Here is a 22,036-nt window from a genome sequence, read left to right on the forward strand (position 1 = left end):
TAATTTTAATTGGAAATATTTTCACAAGGGCCAATGAAGGCGGTTTAATGTAGTTTGGCAAATTGTGAAGTTGGCCCCCCAGGTGGTGATATACAGTAGGCCTATTGCCCGAAGCGGTGTCGAGCATAGCCAGAGTGATAGAGATAACTATCTCTATCTGATAGAGAGAGTTATAGTGATAGAGATAACTCTCTCTCTATGTTCTCTCCATGGACCTATTAAAGGTTCTCTCTCTATGACTCTGAGCATAGCCTCACCGTCCCCAATAGCGATTAGTCAATCATTTGCAGCTCATTGAACACAAACAACAATAATAAATAGGAGTTGACCTCAATGGGCCTTTTTTTATTCTGGTTAAATCCAGTAACAAAGTTATTGCACACAACATCATTCTATTTCTTAATATATAAACGACCAATAAGTCCAATCTATCAAGTATTTTTCTATTATAAAAGTCATCAAGGAAGCTTACAACATTTTTGCCATCCCATCTAAACTAGGGGAGCTGCAGATGTTCTTCTGCGTTCATCTTCATGCCCCCAGGTTGAGCGGGGGACGGGGGTCTCCCTCGCTCACCCTGAACATCATGTATCCTGGTCATCCATGGAAACGACCACATGAAACAAATAAATATAGACCTCATATGACATTATTGGGTCGGGAAAACAAAATGTAGTTGAAACCCATACATGGCTACACTTTTTGTGTTCTCTGCTTTCCATCTTCATTTTGGAGTAAAGAAGTGTATGCAGGGGGTTTAAAACAAGCCCCCAGAAACAGTGCATACTTCCGCAATCCACCAGTGCTCAGCGGCCACGCCTGGTATTGCAGCTGTTTAAGCGGGCTGTGGACGAGTCCCTCGATTCAAGGGGCCAAGAAGTAGATTCTGGATATAAATCAAAGGCTCATAATCATCTTTATGCACTATATGTACTAAAAAAATGGAAGTTTTCTCTTTTCAAAACGCCACCTCAAGCGTTTTATTAGCCGTTTTATGTTATTATTTTTTGCTGGAGAACGAGGGGTGGGCAGCTGAAGGAGAGGAGTCGTAGTGAAACAAATGTTGTTTCGGCCCGGCATTCGAGAGGGCCTAGTGTGCATGGTATGAAGGTATTATTGTAGCAAAAGTCTTTAGCACCTGTAACTGCAGAATTTGAATGCGTACACTAAAGTCACAGTAAATTTGAAGTTGTACATATTTAATTTGCATGTGTACTCAAAAGTCACAAATGTGTAACAGTACATTTGTAGTCGTAAAAAAAATAAATATATTTTTTATACCATTGTAAACACAAAATAGGGTCTACGAGTACGCTAATCTGTGTTACAGGTGCACAAATCCTTTTGCTACAATTATTGCAGCGCAGTTGGTGCAAAACACATTCGCACACCCGTGTTTCATAATCTGAGAACATGCCCAAAAGGTGTGCATTCGTAAACCCAAATTTTAACAAATGCATCAGAAATTGCACATCTGTGAACGCTATATGTTAATTCAGCATTTTAATGAGCGAGCACAAAACCATTTTACAACTGCTCGAATCTGCTCCTGCAAGTCTCAGCTGTGGGGTTTTTTGCAGGTTGTTTTGCAACACCCCTAGGTGGTAAATGTGTAGCAAAAGTATTCGTATCCGTAGATGACAGAGCGTCCGTGAGCGGGACAAAATAGTCCCGCCCATAATTTCCTAATCCAATGAAAGTCGCCGGCAGGGATGCATTTCTCAAATTACAGTGACGGCTGGTGGTGATTTTGGGTGGGTGGGCTAAAGAATGCATTACATTTATCAATACTTCAAAGGGCTCCAGACGCCATGAGGTCACCTTTATATCTCTGTTCATAACTTTCATATAATGTGAATGATTTTTAAACAAGATTAAGGTGTAGAGAAAGGCATGTCTTTATTTGAAGCACAATTATAAATAGAAGAAAAATAAGGTGTTTAAAGTGCTTCACTGAGCTGAAATTGAACATTTCGAACTAAACCATTAAGCAAAATAAAACTTTTTTTGTGCTTAAAGTATTACACAATTAAAATGTTGACTGGTCTCCCTTTGCGCAAAATGCGGCTGTAGACGATCACACACTCTTTGGTAGAGACGTCTGTGTCGCCGTCAATCATGAAGGACATGTAGGCCTATGTGGCGTTTCCGACGTCCGCAGCTGTCTTTTGCTTTAAGGTGTCGCCCATTAGGCCTACTGCAATGAATTGTGCACATGCCATCTCATTGCTATACGTCGGGTTGATGTTTAATCCATTTCTCTTCATGAGAATAATTTCGGATTTAAATTGAGAATGGCAACTCCTCTTTGGCAATGTTGTATGCAACATTAAATGAGATCATTTCCGATTCCTTAGAGAACCTTATTGTTACTGCCTGTCGCTGAAATGCAGCTTGGAGAGGGGCCACTATCTCTACACACTTGTCACGTCATGTTGGGTTATTTAGACAGCTTTTTAAATGTTTCGATACGAAACGTAGTTGACCCGCTTACAAATGCACTATTACCGGCCATATTCTGACCGCACTCCTGACAGTAAATCTGTACACCGTTTGGTTGATGTGTCCCCAATCTTTTCACTTCCAATTTTTCCTCCAAAGACATTAAAGAAAACCGATTAGAAAGTAAATAATCCACTTCATTCATTTTCATGCTAACGCCCGCCATACTGCACTTGCGCTACTGACTGTGCTGTGATTAGTCGAAGGTCACTGTACTGTAGCTACTGTGCTAGGTCAGCCTTTGGGCTAAACTAGTTTAGCCCAAATGGGAAGCATATGAAGGGGGCGTGTCAGGGCACCTGTCAATCAAACGTCAATGGAAGCTTACGCTACTGCGCTTGGGCTGAATACATTTAGCCCATTCACAGGAAAAAAAACGAAGATATAGGCTATATATCCTGGGTTTTTCTGTCACTTTTTGGTGCTGTTGCTCCTTTAGGTTCTACCAACATTTAAAACAATATGTTCTAAGTTTTTAATAATATTTTTTTTATTTTCACTGTAAGAGGGATAGCCCTGTTAGCCCATTTATACCAGCCGTCCCTGACTGGGACCCATCGCGTGCCAGCCATGGAGCTATAAAGATCGCAGCATTCTCAGCGCGGGTACGTTTCTTTCTGGAGAAGTGAAGAGGGCGTCCTACTGAACGGAGGTGGGTATCCTACATTATGTAAAATGAAATGACTTAGTTCAAGTGAATTCTCCCCAAAGTATTGCATCAACATTTCTGAATTTATGTTATGGCGACCATTAAAATACATTCAAGGACATTTGCGGCATGTTAATGAAATACTTTGGGGGGAATTCACTTGAACTAAGTCATTTCATTTAACATAATGTAGGATACCCATCTCCGTTCAGTAGGACGCCCTCTTCACTTCTCCAGAAAGAAACATATCCCGCGCTGGGTATGCTGCGATCTTTATAGAGTGGCGAAGTCACGCCCCTTCCGGTAGGGCTCATGGGACCTATGAGATCGAAAAATATGAATGGGTGTCAATGGAGAGAAAATAATAATTTTCTGGTCCCAGTCTTTATATGCCCTGGATTACACATATGTTGTTTGTGGATTTAAATGATAATTTTTCATGCAAAGAAAACTAAAAATGTTCGTGAAGAAGTTTGATAATTTTAGGTTTTATGTGAGGCCGCTTTGTGAACTACAGCTCTTCGCTGCTCTCGACGCATATGATATACGTCAACACACCCGCCCTTGGAACTCGGCACAGAGATGGCGATCTCTCTGCCCCACTTCACCGCTTTTTCCAAGGGGAGGATAAAAGCATCGAAAGAGGTGAAAACCATTATAAGTCGGGGCACGTGCAGAGTTTCAGTTATGCCGATGGGAAGATTGTCGGTCTTGTCCACGCCAGTCGCAGGGAGCGTGACGTCACATACGAGCCGTGTAGTCTTTCTCGTTGTGTTTTCTCTACAGCCTTTATCTGAACAATTGCACAATAAACGGTCGAACTCTTTGCATGAAAAATTATCCTTTAAATCCACAAACAACATATGTGTAATCCAGGGCATATAAAGACCGGGACCAGAAAATAATTATTTTCTCTCCATTGACACCCATTCATATTTTTCGATCTCATAGGTCCCATGAGCCCTACCGGAAGGGGCGTGACTTCGCCACTCTATAGCTCCATGACTGGCACGCAGTGGGTCCCAGTGTAATTTGAGAAATGCATCCCTGCCGGCGATTTTCATTGGATTAGGAAATTATGGGCGGGACTATTTTGTCCCGCTCACGGACGCTCTGTCATCTACGGATACGAATACTTTTGCTACACATTTACCACCTAGGGGTGTTGCAAAACAACCTGCAAAAAACCCCACAGCTGAGACTTGCAGGAGCAGATTCGAGCAGTTGTAAAATGGTTTTGTGCTCGCTCATTAAAATGCTGAATTAACATAGCGTTCACAGATGTGCAACTTCTGATGCATTTGTTCAAATTTGGGTTTACGAATGCACACCGTTTGGGCATGTTCTCAGATTATGAAACACGGGTGTGCGAATGTGTTTTGCACCAACTGCGCTGCAATAATTGTAGCAAAAGGATTTGTGCACCTGTAACACAGATTAGCGTACTCGTAGACCCTATTTTGTGTTTACAATGGTATAATTTTTTTATTTTATTTTTTTACGACTACAAATGTACTGTTACACATTTGTGACTTTAGAGTACACATGCAAAATAAATATGTACGACTTCAAATTTACTGTGACTTTAGTGTACGCATTCAAATTCTGCAGTTACAGGTGCTAAAGACTTTTGCTACAATAATACCTTCATAATATTGGCCTTAATTCTGCACCACGGCTGAATTTAGGGAACGTCTTCAAATACTGTGTTAGGAGCCCACTAATATCTATATTAAAGCATCCATAAAGTTGCATGCCATGGGACCTTTAAATTGGTTAATATTAACTTTTTTTAATCCCAAAACCTTTTTTAATTTAATTTAATGTAAATATTTCATGCTTACTTTTTTATTCGTCATAAACCAACTGATCCACAATAAAACAAGAAAATTATATTTCCAATTGGCGAAAGGAATTACTATTTAATTTGTTTTCACAACATATACAATAAGTCATTTCAACATAATATGATTAGTGATGAGATGAAAGAGAACGTCAGCCAGACAAAGTCATGTAATTTGTTACTGTCATGCTTGATTGTTATCCATAACAGTAGCTGTAATTGTTGTAAAGCTGTAATCGGTTAGAATAAAAAATAATAATGAATCCACTCTCTATGAGTGACTGTCTCTATGAGTGACACGTAATCGCATCGGTTTGACAAAGAATTTAGGTTATATTTCTAAAATGATTGAATTCCCCCTGCATGTCCTGATCAATCACAACACCCTATGCACCGGGCCTAGAAATTGGACACCTCCCCCCATTAAGTAAATGCACTTATGCTCCTTCTCCGAATTCTCAGTAGATTACAAAGTAAATAGTTTACATATTAAACATTACAATTATATCATATGTAGAGCAGTGAGATACTGTGATTAAAATCCAGCTTAATAATTAAAACAGACATGCTATACCATATGTGCTTATGAGAGGTGCCATGTAGAATCAAAAGGAAACAATGACCTTTACCACATTTATGGCTAAACATAAAAATGAGACATGCATGAGTACAATGACATCACTTCTACTCAGAGCATAAACAGGCAATAAAACAATTGAAAACAATACCACTGTATGTGATTGTACAATACATCCAAAAAGCAGGCAGTGTTTGACCCTGACTGAAATATGAACTATTTCACTTTAACATATAAGTCAGTATAATTAACAAGGGTTCATCTCAGGGGTGTCAAATGGAGTAAATGGAGATACATGGGCCAGATAATGGCTTCCTTTAAGCATGGTAAATACATTCATACGGCAGGCAACGTTTAACTTTACTGTGACATTAATTAGTTAGCCTTAACATACAGGACAAAAGAATGAGGTCTTAAAATATCTATTAATTAATATTAAAAATACACTTTGGGTCCAGGTCCTTCCCGGGGCTATGGGCACCTGGGCACTGGCCCTGTTAGTCCTGCTGTGGATAAAACAGGCCTGGACATATCATGCCCATTGAAAAAAAAATTAACCAAATGATTTTCGGCATGTTACACCTGCACTTAAAATAAAATCAGAAGATTAACAAACACACTTTCTATTACTGACAATTTAATTAGTTTTTCCCTATTGCATTTTCAAACATTTGTTTTAGTTTAAGCTATTGTTCCTCATTGCTAATGGCTACAACATTACCTAATGTTCAATACTTTTTTCTGGACATTTATTGCATCATCAAATAGGCCGTCAAGAGCAATATTCAAAAATTTCTTCATGGAAACGAAAGATAATGAAGCGGCAATCATGGATCCAAGAATGGGAATCCAACCGAGACTTTCCTCTGCTGCCACAGCCGCCGCCATAAATGAAACAGAAATCAGAAATGTAGTAACAACCCTTGCATTGATCTCTTGTCCAGACAAAGTACATTTACATTCTGCCCTTAAATCTTCTAAAGGGATGTTTGATTTAGTTGAAAGTTTCTTCAACGTCGCTACGTCAAGACCAAACCCAAACAAATAGCTTTGAAAAAGACTGACTAGAACGCCTACATCAACACCAAAGGACAACCCTGGGATGGGTACAGCTGCTACAGCTGCAGACAGACAAGCATATGAGATTATTTGTGATCTGAAAGCCTCTTTCTTTTTGTTAATGCTGTTCTGGTCGACGTTGGGAAAGGCCAAGGTCAGAGCATATTTCTTCAGTGAAGAAATCTCTTCCTCCATGGTGTCCTGGAGGGTTGAGAAGTCGTACAAATGGAGATCAAAACTAGACACCAGGAAGACCTGAGAAGACGCCGCACCTTGTTTTTCAAGTTCTGTTGGAAAAGGAATACAGGTTGAACTTAATGGGGTTAGAAATCTTTTCGGCCTCTCCCTGAGGTTGAAAAAGGTGCCAACACTCTGGAAGACATCCTGCGTAGTCCCTGTCCCGAAGAAAGGACGACCCAGCGCTCCAAAAGACTTCAGACCTGTGGCTCTAACGTCACACGTCATGAAAATCTTCGAGAGGATGGTCCTGGAGCACCTCAGGCCCTTGGTGCGTGACTGCCTGGACCCACTGCAGTTTGCGTACCAGACCGACATCGGCGTGGAGGACGCCATCATCTGCCTGCTTCACAGAGCTTACACACACTTGGAGAGGCCGCAGAGCATGGTTAGGATCATGTTCTTCGACTTCTCCAGTGCTTTCGACACCGTCCAGCCAGTCCGGCTGGCGGAGAAGCTCCAACTGATGAAGGTGGATCCTGACATGGTGGCATGGATTTCAAACTACCTCACGGACAGGCCGCAGTATGTCAGGCTGCAACACTGCTTGTCAGATGTGGTGACCAGCAACACCGGCACACCCCAGGGAACTGTACTTTCACCATTTTTGTTCTCCCTCTACACCTCGGATTTCTGCTACAACTCCCGAGCATGCCATCTGCAGAAGTTCTCTGACGACTCCTCCATTGTTGGATGCATCACAGACAATAGGGAGGAAGAGTATAGGGAACTAGTTGAGAACTTTGTGGGATGGTGTGACGGGAACCACCTTCAGCTCAACACCGGGAAAACCAAGGAGCTGGTGGTGGACTTCCGGCGCAGAAAGAGCACCCCAATACCTGTTTCCATAAACGGGGAGGAGGTGGAGATGGTGGACACCTACAAGTTCCTTGGGGTGCACCTGAACAATAAATTAGACTGGTCAGACAACACTGAGGCCCTCTACAGGAAGGGACAGAGTAGGCTGTTCTTCCTGAGGAGGCTCAGGTCTTTCAATGTGTGCACTAGGCTACTACAGATGTTCTACCAGTCTGTGGTAGCCAGTGCCACCTTCTTTGCTGTAGTGTGCTGGGGAGGAGGCATCGGAGCGGAGGTGCCAGCAAGCTGAATAAGCTGGGGAGGAAGGCGAGCTCTGTGGTGGGGATGAAGCTGGACTGTGTGGAGGCTGTGATTGAGAGGAGGATGAGGGGGAAGCTGCAGGCGATCATGGACAATCCCTCTCACCCTCTCTACGCTGAGCTGAGGCAACTCAGGAGCACATTCAGCCACAGACTCTCTCAGCCACGTGCCTCAAAGCGCTTGGGGGGCTCTTTCATCCCATCAGCTATCAGACTTTATAACACCTCAACCCCCCGCTCCCAACGTCCCCAAAGTCCCAACAGCTCCTTTTTCCCGACCTGATTAAGGTCTAAACCCCACACCTAAGGACTGCACCTATTGTTAACCTTGTTATTTGTTATTTATTTGATAAATGTTTCGATTACTTCAGGGTCCCTGCACATTTGGCACATTTATATTTATACTTATATTTATATTATACCTCATATTTCATCATACTTATTTATTTACTTAACACACAGGTCACCTACAAACGGAGAGTTACATGTATATAGTATGTTTATTTTATCTTATCTTTATCTTATTAAAATAGTTTTGTACTATAGTTTTATTTTAAATTAGTAAATGTATTGTATATATACTGTTTTTTCGCACCTCTCTTTTCCCACTGTACTGCTGGTCACCTGTGAATTTCTCCTGTTATGAACCATTGATACTTTGTTTCTGAATTGTTTTGTTTTGTTTTGACATGATTCTGTATTTTATTTGTGGTCAAGGAAATATAATTTGCTTTTGTCAATCAGACCAGCATGCGTGGCTAGAGATGTTGATTGGTGATTGGCCCATTCCTGATTACACGCAGTATAAAGCGCAGAGAATTACGCGCAGAGGGGGCTTGACTCTACCAGCGCCGATCCGCGCCCGTGGATGCCCTATCGTTTGGACGCCACATCTATTCCAGAGCTTTCGTGGACGTCGTGTTTTTTGGAACGCCAACACCTTCATCTCCTCCCTCGTGACGCGGACGTCTCTTCACCCCCTCCGCTCTCGTGGACGCCTGGGTTTTTTGTATCGTTTGGACACTCTTCGCTTCCTCCCTCGTGATGCCCTATCCTTTGGACGCTCTCCGACGCGTCGCGATGGACTTTGTGTTTAGGGAACCGTGTAATCTTTGATGTAACTTTGTGGATAATAACATGTCTAAATAATTCAGTTGAAGATAAATATCGGTAACTCATCTATGACTCTCTGTCTGCCTTTGCTGCCACTTTTGACACGTAACATAATTGGGGGCTCGTCCGGGAACTGAACCGGTTTTGATGAGTCTTTGGCATTAAGCAATTTTGAGAATTCAATTGGAATCCAACTCACTCAACTGATTATCATGGCAGCAGCAGTGCAAGAGTTTTTGGAGTTACCTACTGTTACGGGTCTGCAGGAGTTAAAAAAAACGGACTTGTTGGAAGTTGCAAAATCGCTGAACCTAGTTAAGGTTAATGCAAGCTACACAAAAGCTCAGATTGCCAAGTTAATAGCACAACATTTGTATGATGAGTCTTTGTTCACAGGTGAAGATTTAGCTCCGTTTGTAGACGTTGATGGTGACCCTCAACCTAAGCCTAGCTCTGAAACTGAGTTAAAAATTCGCCTAATTCAGTTGGAGAATGAAAGACAAAAAGAAGAAAGGCAGTTTGAACTGGAGAAATTGAGATTGGAAGGAGACAGAGGATAGAGAAAAAGAAAGAGAAAGACATGAAAGAATGGAAAAAGAACGAATGTTGATTGAACGAGAAAGAATTGGACTGGAAAGAGAAAAATTAGAAAAACAACTTGAGTTGGCAAAGCTAGAGAAAGCAGAACCATTAAGGGGAAATAGATTCAGTGCTAGCAGAGAAGTGAGGTTAGTGCCTCCTTTTGATGAGCTGGAGGTTGACAAATATTTTCAGCATTTTGAAAAAGTGGCTGAGTGTTTAAAGTGGCCTACAGAATATTGGCCCTTGATGCTGCAAAGTGTGATAAAAGGAAAAGCACAACGAGCCTATTCAGCTTTGTCTGTTGATGATGCCTCAAGTTATGATGTGGTTAAGCAAGCCATTTTGACAGCTTACGAGCTGGTTCCAGAGGCATATAGGCAGAAATTTCGTGGTCTCAGAAAGACTGATGACCAGACATATGGTGAATTTGCTCATGACAAAGAGGTGTTCTTTGAGCGTTGGTGTGCATCTAAAGCTGTCAATAATGATGTAAGATTGGTGAAAGACTTGATGCTGGTTGAGGAATTTAAGCGGTGTGTTAAGGATGATATTAAGTCTTATCTTGATGAGAAAGATGCGTCCACACTACGTGAAGCTGCTAAGTTTGCAGATGAGTATTCACTCACGCACAAATCTAAGTTTGGGTCTCATGATCGGCTATATCCACCTAAGAAGAGTGGTAGTAAACCATACTTCGCACATGCCACGGATGTTAGGGAGAGAAGTGCTTATATTAAGAACAAGTTCAGTGACACCAAGAAAGAGGCCCCCACAGGCCCTATTTGTCATTATTGTAAGAAACCAGGTCATGTTCTGTCTGAGTGCCTAACTCTTAAAAGAAAGCAGGAAAAAGAGGCCTCGCCTAACGCTTTGGTGAACTCTTTGACAGAGATGCCTATTGAGTGTGGTTCAATGGAATCATGTTGTCCTGACATTGCTAAAAAAGCTGAGTCATCTGATCTTCTGAGGGAAGAGTTCCTTCCTTTTGTGTCTGAGGGATTTGTTTCTTCAAGTGAAAATTCTGCTCCTCAACCCATTCGAATTCTCCGCGATACTGGGGCTTCCCAGTCGCTTTTGTTAGGAGAGGCATTGCCCTCCTGTGACAATGAAGACACTGAAATGGGTGACTTCATTCTTGTTCAGGGGATTGAGGGGAGAATTGTAACTGTACCTCTGCACTCTGTGTTTCTGAAGTCAGACTTAGTAACAGGACAAGTTAAAGTGGGGCTTATGTCCAGCCTCCCTATCAAAGGTATTTCTCTTTTACTCGGCAACGACCTAGCTGGTGGGAAAGTTGTCCCCTCGGTTCAGTTAACCTCTAAGCCGAGCGCTGAAGATGAGTCTAATTTAGACATTGATATTTTCCCTTCATGTGCAGTGACTCGAGCTATGGCCAAAAAGGCAACAGAAGAGGAGGACTCTGTGCAATCTAGCACTTTGTTAAAACAAGACCATGATCCTTCAGAGCAGGGGTCAGATCGTGGCTCTAGTAAGAGTTCAAGTTTTGATGAGCTGTCGGATACATTTCTTAGCACAGTCTTTGAGAAGTACAGTGGTAAGTCACCACAAGACACTGGGAACGATGTACAAGTGTCTGATGATTTATCTTTGTCAAGAAAGCAATTGATCACTGAGCAAAGCCGTGATCCAGAGATTGCTGGATTGAGAGAAAAAGCTCTCCCAGATGACGAAATTGTCAAAGTACCAGTTGGTTATTATCTTAAAGATGGGGTTTTGATGCGGAAATGGCGTCCCCCTGATGTTCCTGCCAATGAAGATTGGGCAGTCGTCCATCAGGTTGTCGTACCTAAAGTGTACAGGAAGGACATACTTACTATGGCACATAGCTTACCTCTAGGTGGCCATCTTGGTGTTAACAAGACTGTTAACAAGGTGATGAAGCAATTCTTCTGGCCAGGTTTGCGCAAAGATGTTGCAACCTTCTGTCGCACTTGTCACACTTGCCAAGTGGTGGGTAAACACCAGTTAGACCCTCCTGTAGCACCATTGAAACCGATCCCAGCCTTTGGTGAACCTTTCTCCCGGGTTATTGTGGATTGTGTAGGACCTTTACCCAGGACAAGAACTGGAGATGTGTACACTCTGACTATCATGTGTGCCTCAACAAGGTTCCCTGAAGCAATTCCACTTAGGAATATCAAAGAAGTTACTATTTCTAGGGCCTTAAAAAAGAAGAGAAGAATAGGGAAAAAGAGAAAGAGGAAGGAAAAGACTAGAGAAAAGAAAGAGAGAAGAAGGAAAAAGAAAGGAAAAGAAAAGGAAAAAAACAGAAGGAAGAATAAGGGAAGGAAAAAAAAAAAGAAAAGGGAAACAGAAACAAGATTGTTAAACTGGAGTTTAATCTTGCAAGAGTATGATATGGTAATCAAGCATATCAAGGGTAAAGATAATGTCATTGCTGATTGTCTATCTCGGTGTTAAGATGTTGAAATTGTAGATAGACCTGTCTGAAAATTGTGATCTATCGGATCAAAATTTTCCCTTTTAAGGGGGAAGGTGTTATGAACCATTGATACTTTGTTTCTGAATTGTTTTGTTTTGTTTTGACATGATTCTGTATTTTATTTGTGGTCAAGGAAATATAATTTGTTTTTGTCAATCAGACCAGCATGCGTGGCTAGAGATGTTGATTGGTGATTGGCCCATTCCTGATTACACGCAGTATAAAGCGCAGAGAATTACGCGCAGAGGGGGCTTGACTCTACCAGCGCCGATCCGCGCCCGTGGATGCCCTATCGTTTGGACGCCACATCTATTCCAGAGCTTTCGTGGACGTCGTGTTTTTTGGAACGCCAACACCTTCATCTCCTCCCTCGTGACGCGGACGTCTCTTCACCCCCTCCGCTCTCGTGGACGCCTGGGTTTTTTTGTATCGTTTGGACACTCTTCGCTTCCTCCCTCGTGATGCCCTATCCTTTGGACGCTCTCCGACGCTCCGTGGTCGCGATGGACTTTGTGTTTAGGGAACCGTGTAATCTTTGATGTAACTTTGTGGATAATAACATGTCTAAATAATTCAGTTGAAGATAAATATCGGTAACTCATCTATGACTCTCTGTCTGCCTTTGCTGCCACTTTTGACACGTAACACTCCCAAGGGGGATTAATAAAGGACTATCTTATCTTATCTTATATACTAAGATATGTGAATTGCTATTCAGTAAGCGCCTCAATTTGCCATCTACACAACGCATACTTTTTTCCGTTCATATTATTCTAGAAATAAATGTCACAACATTGTGGTCTAAATTGTTCCAAGCTTGTGTTTGTGGTTGCTTCCTGCAGTCAACATTTGTTCTAGTCCGGGGAATACGGTTATAAATAAATGTAGGGGGAATAAATGTAAAAGAAATGGATAATTTTACAAACACGGTAGAAATTAATATATAAAATAAATACATAGACGCAGTTATAGGAAAATATCACCTTAACAGTTATTTAGTAATTTCTTTATAAGGTGGACACATTTATCTATTAATTTATACTTTCATAATGTCCTCAATGCCTTGTTACAAAGCTGACTAATACAACCTACAATAATATAACATTAAACTTGATCCCTACAATTATAGCTGGGATAAGCCCAAATATAAAATAACGATACAATATCAATATGTATCATTATTTTCGAAATTAACCATCATATATGCACTTACATTGTGTTGGTTTGTTGATGTTGATGCTTTGGAAGTTGATTCTGTGAGAGCGTCTCTAAAAGACTGAATGTGAATATGACAGGAAAGGCCCTATAAGAGCAGGCAAAGGGTAGGAGGGGCCTCTGAGATGATGGTCAACACACGTGGTTTCCAAGAAACCCCGTCTGGAGGAGGGAAACACAGCTGAAATTAAAAGACAGTTCATTCATCTATGTGGCCTTTAGTAATTTGTTTAAAAACAAATAGCTACAAATTATTATCATTATTGGTAGGCCCTATATATAATAATACAACAATGCTTTATTAATAAACAGGTTATTTATATTATGTTATGTTACATTAACAATGATTACTATAGATCTGTTTTAGGGCCAGGTCATGTTTTTCTCCCTGAATGTAAAGTTAATTATATTATGATATATAGTTATATGAAACAATGGGTAGTAAAGAATAAAGCAGTTGAGAATTCGACTCTGCCTGTATGACGAGGTGCGTCAGACACGCGTACACACACAGAGTTATTGCAGGTCTGGACAATCGGTCTCTGGTACATTTATGTTATATGAATACCAGTTAAAATGCAAAAACATATATGCCTAAGAATCAGTGGGAACTAGACATGATAATGTATACATAAGGTGAGCCAGAGACAGTTCAGAAAGGGAGTAACAAGGTTTGATTTTCAATAAGAATAAAATATATTTTGGTAATTTGATGATGATGATGCTTTGGAAGAGGATTTGGTACAAGAGTCTTCTCAAAAAAATTGCATTGAGTAATCAGTGGTGCACAGGTTATTCCAGCCATTACCACACAGACTCGGGAACCCACATGGCAGCATGGATCACCTGCTCTATGCACTAATGTACTCAAAACTCTGCAATAAACCGGTTTAAACATTGCCATCCTATATCCTGGAATTGGAGGAGCTAACCTAGGTGGCGTGTAGCAAAGGGCATTGCTCAAGGATGAATGTTAAAGTAAAAGGAAAGCCCATATCAGAGCAGGGTTAGGAGGGGCCTCTGAGATTATGGTCAACACACGTGGTTTCCAAGAAACCACGGCTGGAGGAGGGAAACACAACTGAAACTAGTAGCAGTTGAGAATTCGACTCTGCCTGTATGACGAGGTGCGTCAGACACGCGTACACACACACAGTTATTGTAGGTCTGGACTATCGGTCTCTGGTACATTTATGTTATATGAATACCAGTTAAAATGCAAAAACATATATGCCTACATACCGATATCCATTTGTGTGTGCATTGAAATGTATTTGTGAGAAGAGAGTAATTTATATATAAATCACAAAATACATTTGTGAATCCTTCTCTGTGCATTCATTATTAATGAGACGGTTCTGACCCCATATTTTTCTAGTTTCAGTTTTGTTTTCCTCGTCCAGCCGTGGTTTCTTGGAAACCACGTGTGTTAACTATTATCTCGAGGCCCCTCCTACCCACTGCCTGCTCTTAGGAGCTTTCCTGTCACATTCACATTCTGTCTTTTAGAGACGCTTGTACCGGATCAACTTTCAAAGCATCCACATTAACAAAGGAACAAAATGTGAGGACTGCCCTCGAAGTGAATATATGATTGAAAACATCTATAGGAATGATAACCTAACCCTAACTCTGATGTTGATTCTCAGGAGTTCCCAGAAGAGCAGCTGCCCTCCAAATGCAGTTTCATCAACTTCATCAAAAGGACCCAACCTAAAGTGAGTAGTGGTTGAAATAAGTCTAACACCTGTCTGAGTCTCTTGTGGAGGAGCACTGGGTCTTCTCCAGTACTGGACACTGGTTGATCACAGATATTTACTAATTGTGGTTTGAGTCCAATTTAATATTAAAAAATTGCAGGTTGTATTAGTAAGCTTAGAAGCAAGGAATTGAGGACACTGTCAATGTATAGTCCAATGGATGGATATGTAAAACCATTTAACGGACTGAATAGCAGAATGGCTAGATGAAAACATTTTTATTTTCTTCTTCATTTGTAGATATATTTATTTATGCACATTTACATCCGCTTGTGTTCACCTATACATTTATTTTTGCAAATTAAATGTATAACTCATTTATTTATACCCTTATTCCCTGTACTAATATTGTAAAAAGGAAAAAGACACAAAAACAACCACAATGGTTGTGTTGTGACATTTATTTCTAAAATAAATACAACCAATATATAAATACAATCATATCTCAGTAAATGACCAATAGTAAAACAGAGCGGAACATGACTGTGTTTCCCTTTCTGTGTAGTTGAGTGTTTCTCCCTGACCTCCCAGGCAAAATAATAATAACTTGATAATAACTTAATTTTTCTGAATATTTTGAATAATATGAATAATTCTTATTCTTAAAGGAATGCCAAGGAATCCAAAGTGGTAGCAGATATTAAAAAGGCCATTGAAAACAAGGACTTTTTGTTGGCTGCATCAATAACACAAAAGTATTTGGAAGACACAAATAATATTCCACTGAACATTGCTGTCACAGGAGAGAGTGGAGTTGGAAAGTCCACATTTGTTAATGCCTTCAGGGGGATAGACAACACAGATGAGCGAGCGGCGCCTACTGGTGAGGTGGAAACGACCATGAAGCCTGAGGCTTACCCACATCCAACATACCCAAATGTTACATTATGGGATCTCCCGGGAATCGGAACGACCAGATTCCCAGCTGATCAGTACATGAAGCACGTTGAGTTTGAAAAGTTCGATTTTTTTATCCTCGTATCAGCTATTCGCTTCAATGAGAATGATGCCAAGCTGGCTAAAGAGATCAAGAAAATGGGCAAGAAGTTATTCTTTGTCCGCTCTAAGATTGACCATAATCTACGTGATGCGCAAAGGAGTCAGAGGGAGTACAATGAAGAAAAGATGCTTCAGAAAATCAGGGAATACTGCATTCAAGGTTGGCTTTTCTGAGTTATTATAGTGACTGTGAATGTGAATTATTTCCACATTTTTCAAAGGAGCCACACAAATGTATGACCACATTAAGTTCAACATGTATTCCATTTCCAACAGGACTTGAAAAACAAGGTGTGGAGTCTCCTCAGGTCTTCCTGGTGTCTAGTTTTGATCTCCATTTGTACGAGTTCCCCGCCCTCCAGGACACCATGGAGAGGGAGCTTCCTTCACACAAGAGAGATGTCCTGATCTTAGCCCTTCCCAACATCTGCAAAAGCACCATTAACAAGAAGAAAGAGGTATTCCGTTCACAAATATGGCACTATGCTTTACTGTCTGCAACTGTCGCAGCTGTACCTATCCCAGGGATTTCCATTATGGTTGATGTAGGCATTCTGGTCAAGGTTCTTCAAGGCTATTTGTTTGGGTTTGGTCTTGATAAAATGTCGTTGGAGAAATGTTCCAGTGCGACAAATACACCTTTAGATGAATTAAGGGCAATGTTGAATTGTATTTGTTCTGGAAAGGATGTAACAAAAGAGCTTGTTCTTTTAATGCTGAAATCAACTACAGTTGCTCTGATTGGTTTGGCAGTAGAGGAAGGTTCCAGATGGATTCCTTTTATTGGAATCCCAATAGCGGCTGCACTTTCTTTCACTACAATTTACACGTTTTTGAGTTCTATTCTTAACAAGCTATCTGTTGACGCAGAAAATATTGTGACGAAGGCATTGGCCATTAAGTAATGTCAGGTCATGCTCTAGCGTTTAGCAATGAGGAACAATGAACGCTTCAATTAAAACAAACCTTTTAAAACGCAATAAGAGAAAACTAAATTCAATAGTCATTAGTAAAAAGTGTTTTTATTCATTCCTCACGAGTTTAGTTTAATTACTGGTGAACCATGAAATTGGGAAAATTATTGGTTATAATGGTTTTAACGGTTATGATATGTCCAAGCATGTATTATCCATAGCAGGGCTAACGGGGCCGGTGCCCAGGGGCCCGGGGCCACGACAGGGCCCTGAACCCAAAGGCCAATGGTAATATAATAATTATATTGATGATTAGATATTTTTTACAGTCATTGGACGAGAAAATGTATTGACATTTTGTTATATTATAATAGATAACAGCTTTGTAACAATTTCTGCTAGTGAAATGGATAACAATGAGGCATAACAAGAGCAAATCTTATTTCTCTTGTCTTTCTATTTCATCTCATTATCAATTACCATGATACATTTAACTTACTTTTTTGTTTGATCTGATGCCATGTTCAATTGTATTTCTTTTAGCCAATTAATGGAGCGATTATTTTTGTATTTTTTTATTTCTTACATTTGTATTAAGATGGATTAAACCATGACAAGGTTTTGTGATTATTAGCCTACAGCAACAAATGAGACACAATCGCTAGCAGTTTGTCATGCTTTTCAAGCACTTTGTCATGCATTTCAACTTTTTCCACACAAATTTCCCAACAAACACTGTAAAGACTGGTCTCAGGACGCAACCCATATTTTGCAACAGCAATTTGATCAAACATTGAATCAATTCAGCTTGGTAAAGGGAGTAATGTACATATTTCTGCCCACATGATCTATACATATTACCGTCCACGCTTCGCGTCGGTGTCCGGTTTGCCCTGCCGGGGCTTTTAGCTTACTGTTTTAGCTTAACCCTTATAAGGTGTTCGGGTCTGTGGGACCCGTTTTCAGTTTTTAGCTTTATAAAAGTGATACAAATAATTATTTTTTTGAACTAAGATTCATTGGCTTTGGCTCATTTTCTGTGAGGAACATAAATCAGAAAACATTTTCAAGGACCCCCCCCCCTGTATACCCCCCCATCACATTTATATTACACACAGGGTGTTCGGGTCCAATGGACCCGGAGCTAGTTTAAGTGTGGAAATCATAGGTTCTGTGCACCCTCATTTTCCCTTTCTCCTCTCTGTGTGTGTGTGTGTGTGTGTGTGTGTGTGTGTGTGTGTGTGTGTGTGTGTGTGTGTGTGTGTGTGTGTGTGTGTGTGTGTGTGTGTGTGTGTGTGTGTGTGGAGAGTAAAGCAGGTGAATGGGCCCTTGGTGTGAGCACCCACTGTTCCGGCACAAGGTTGCAATATTGGAGCACCCAACACTATCTACACCCATATTCCCACACATTTCACCCTCTGTCTTGCGGGAACCAAGCTTGGGGATCTGACACTATAAAAAATCTCTGTCAGCGTGGTTCCATACCACAACTGATCAAGATGGCAAAGCGATTCTCTGTTCAGACTGCCTTACAGTTGATATTTGAAGAGACAGAGGGTTTTGATGGTGATGCAGAGGAAACAGTTTCAGAAAGTGAGGATAACATTTCTGAAAATTCAGAGTCTGACACTGAGTTTGAAGAGGAGGATCAGCATCAGCCAGCTCCGAAACGTAAAAGACAAATACACAATATGCATGATACATAATAATATAAAACACAATATACATGCAACCAGTGCAAAAAATACATATGCAATACACACACAGTGAGACTCTGCCCCTCATGTGTGGTATAGACTGATATACCTATAATGGCTGTGTTCAAAGGCTTTAATGTGTTGTTCAGACAGATGTTACTGCGTATGTTTCAATTTCTAATGATGTTGAACATTTCCCAGTTATGCCTGTTTTATGATGCATTTCCTTATTTTATTACATGCTAATACGAAAATAAACAAAAACGAGTGGCACCTCTATTCATAAATGTGATTTAACAAAGGTAAAGGGAACAAATTTAACATAGGTGTTGTTTATATTACTTGCAATTGGGTTGAAGTAACCATTTGGTGAGTATTTAAAAAAAAAGTTAGATTATGTTGAATTAAAAGGCCTAAAATGCAATGGGTCCACCAGACCCAGCAGCACCTCCTGTGTAACAAAAAAACGAACACCCTATGAGGGTTAATAAGGTGACGAGTGGATTTTAATCACAGTATCTCACTGCTCTGTGCCTCTGTCTACATATGACATAACTGTAATATTTAATATGTAAACTATTTAATTTGTAATCTGAGAGTTCGGAGAAGGACCATAAGTGCATTTAGTTAATTGGGCGAGATGTCCAATTTCTAGGCCCGATGCATAGGGTGTTGTGATTGGTCAGGGCATGTAGGGGAAATTCACACATAATGGAAATATAACCTGAATTCTTTGTCAAACCAATTGTAATTACGTGTTTGCAAGTGATAATAAAGTCTTTATCTTTTAAATCTTTATCTTTCTCTACTGCTCGTATTTTGTTGAAGGGTTTAAGTATTTTTAACAGTCACTCATAGAGAGCGCGTGGATTCATTATTTTCATTTTTTATTCTAACAGATTCTAGCTTTACAACAATTATAGCCACTGTTATGGATAATAATTAAGCACGACAGTAAAAAATTACATGACTTTGTCTGGCTGACTTTCTTTCATCTCATCAATATTCATGATATGTTGAAATTACTTATTGTATATGTTGTGAAAAGAAGTTTAATAGTAATTTCATTTGCCAATTGGAAATGTCATTTTCTTGTTTTATTTTGGAACAGTTGGTTTATGACCAAAAAAAAATAAGCATGAACATTTAAAATTTAATTTAAAAAAAAGTGAATATTAGCCAATTTAAGCTTGGAAACCACAAATCAACATTTGACGAGTAGAAATGGGTCACGTCTTAGAAGTTTCTGCATTCATTTTTTTTCGTATAGCACCACAAGATATTAATTATTGAACAAGATATCATTGCATCATTTCCTTTTCTTTTTTTCTGCAATGATATTTTTGGGGTATTTTACTACGCAATGTGTCCGGTCAGATTAAAGAGAATGACATAAATAAGATGCAAGTACTGCAATGATTAAGGATATCCATTAGCTGTAGTGATATCTTAGCATAAAATATAACAGTTCATTCACTCTCTTTGAGTGATTATATGTCAGGTTATGTGCGGTTACAATTTACTGGCCTGGAGAAAGGATGCCAATTGAAACAAATATTTAATCAATTTTTTTCCCCACGCCATGTTTCAGCTGTAGCCAACCTAAAGCAAACTCACAGTCACAAGATGAACAAAACATTTATATTACGGGTTACGGTCCATGTAGAGTTTATATAATTCTAAAGATACTTTGTTGAAGGGGAGTTTAAAGCGGCATTTAGGCCTATTTGTCAAGATTATCTTGATAGACAAAATATATTCATGAAACGAACAAAAAAACACAAAAGCTGTGTTCGAAATCGTTCCCTATCATGGATGTAGTGCACTAAATAGGGTGCACGCCATTTTGTAGGGTGTTCGAATTCTCAGTGGTCCACCATATAGGGCACTATATAGTGAACTTAAAATAGGGTACATAGATGTACCCTACATGTTACTCCCGTATACCACAATGCAATGCGGTCGTGTTTTCCCGGAGGAGAAGAAGAAGCTGAATAACCGCGAAAACGAATACATTTAATGATGGAGTCTCCGGCTTTCGTTTAGAAATGTCAACAATTTATTTGGGATTTAACATAGAATATTTAACATTCAAAATGAATTAAACAAGGAAATGTAACATTCAACATCAATACAACCTCCAGCTTTCGTCGAGTGACCGGTTTGTTTACATGATGTTGGCGCATCTGTCTGCGTCACACAAATACCCGGCGCATTTACTGACGCAAATGACGTTTAGAAATCTTAAGCGTAGTGTCCGAATTCTCGTTTGTTCGTTCCCTAAATAGTGCACTATATCATGGACACTATATAGGGAATAGTGAGTGAGTGGATAGGGAACGATTTCGAACACAGCTAAAAACACATAAGTGCAGCCTTTATGCGCATGCTCGCCTCTTCTTCTTATTTCATTTCTTCTTGATTTCTGTACCAGAAGCAGCGCCCCTTATGGGCCTGGAATGTGTACTACAGCGTTTGTACAGATCTACCCGGTTTCGCTTGGCTTCGTCTTTACGGAGATACTTCGAAACCGGATAGATCGAAACCGTAACGGTTTCGCCCGTTTCGGCTTCGTGTGAACGGGGCCTTATACCTTCATTCCCTATACTTGTTTCGCCGCGTCCTGCTTCACGGCCCAACACCCCCATCTAGTGGCCACTGGACGCCATTGGTCCTCATTCTCCCGACACACCTATCGGCAATCTGCAATCTCCATTCCCTACTTCAGCCGGGGATCTCCAATCAGCCGGCGGCCGCCAGTTCGTCGTTTACAACTTCCCAGTTCGTATCGGTCCTACCAGCATTTACCAAGAATAGTTCGTTTTCCCTGTTCTCCTCGTAACTCTCTTCCCTAGTTCTCCGTCCGTCACTCTGCCTATGTCGACGAACCCCTGCCTGACTCTCTGCCTTTCGCCGATGCCTCGCCCGATAGTTGCCTTTCGCTGATTCCTTGACTGCCTGCCTGTCGTCGAGTTCTTGCCTGCCTGACTCCCTGTTACCGGATCGCCTGCCTGACTACCGCTTGCCTAGCCCCAGCTTGTCGTTTACCCCTTATCCCAATAAATCCCTCTTCCTTTCACTCCGTCTCTGCCTCCCTGTGTCGAGGATTTGGGTCCCCTCGACCTGTCCCTTAACAATACTAGAATAAATATTGAAAGCAGGGAGACACACAAACACAACTTGTGATGGTTTGTGACATTCATTTCTAGAATTAAAATGAATGGAAACAGGTAGGTCCATCAGAATTTTCTGAATTATATGAATATTTCAAGATATAAATACTATTGCATTGAACATTTCTGTCACA

The 22,036-nt window shown here is 40.5% G+C and overlaps 2 protein-coding genes across 2 annotated transcripts; one reads left to right on the plus strand and one right to left on the minus strand.

Moving 5' to 3' along the window:
- Positions 1 to 5,529: 5,529 nt before the first annotated feature.
- LOC132462927 (interferon-inducible GTPase 5-like) lies at positions 5,530 to 7,095 on the minus strand. Its single transcript, XM_060058706.1, has one exon. It carries the CDS (start codon positions 7,093 to 7,095, stop codon positions 6,289 to 6,291), a length of 807 nt encoding a protein of 268 aa, XP_059914689.1. The 3' UTR covers positions 5,530 to 6,288.
- A 7,729-nt stretch (positions 7,096 to 14,824) lies between these two features.
- LOC132463107 (interferon-inducible GTPase 5-like) lies at positions 14,825 to 17,954 on the plus strand. Its single transcript, XM_060059047.1, has 4 exons — positions 14,825 to 14,923; positions 15,009 to 15,077; positions 15,728 to 16,278; positions 16,395 to 17,954. Coding segments are annotated over exons 1-4 (1,251 nt in total). The 5' UTR covers positions 14,825 to 14,921; the 3' UTR covers positions 17,024 to 17,954.
- The last annotated feature ends 4,082 nt before the right edge of the window (positions 17,955 to 22,036 follow it).

The sequence above is a fragment of the Gadus macrocephalus genome, chromosome 8, assembly GCF_031168955.1.
Source record: "Gadus macrocephalus chromosome 8, ASM3116895v1".
NCBI classification, from domain to species: Eukaryota; Metazoa; Chordata; class Actinopteri; order Gadiformes; family Gadidae; genus Gadus; species Gadus macrocephalus.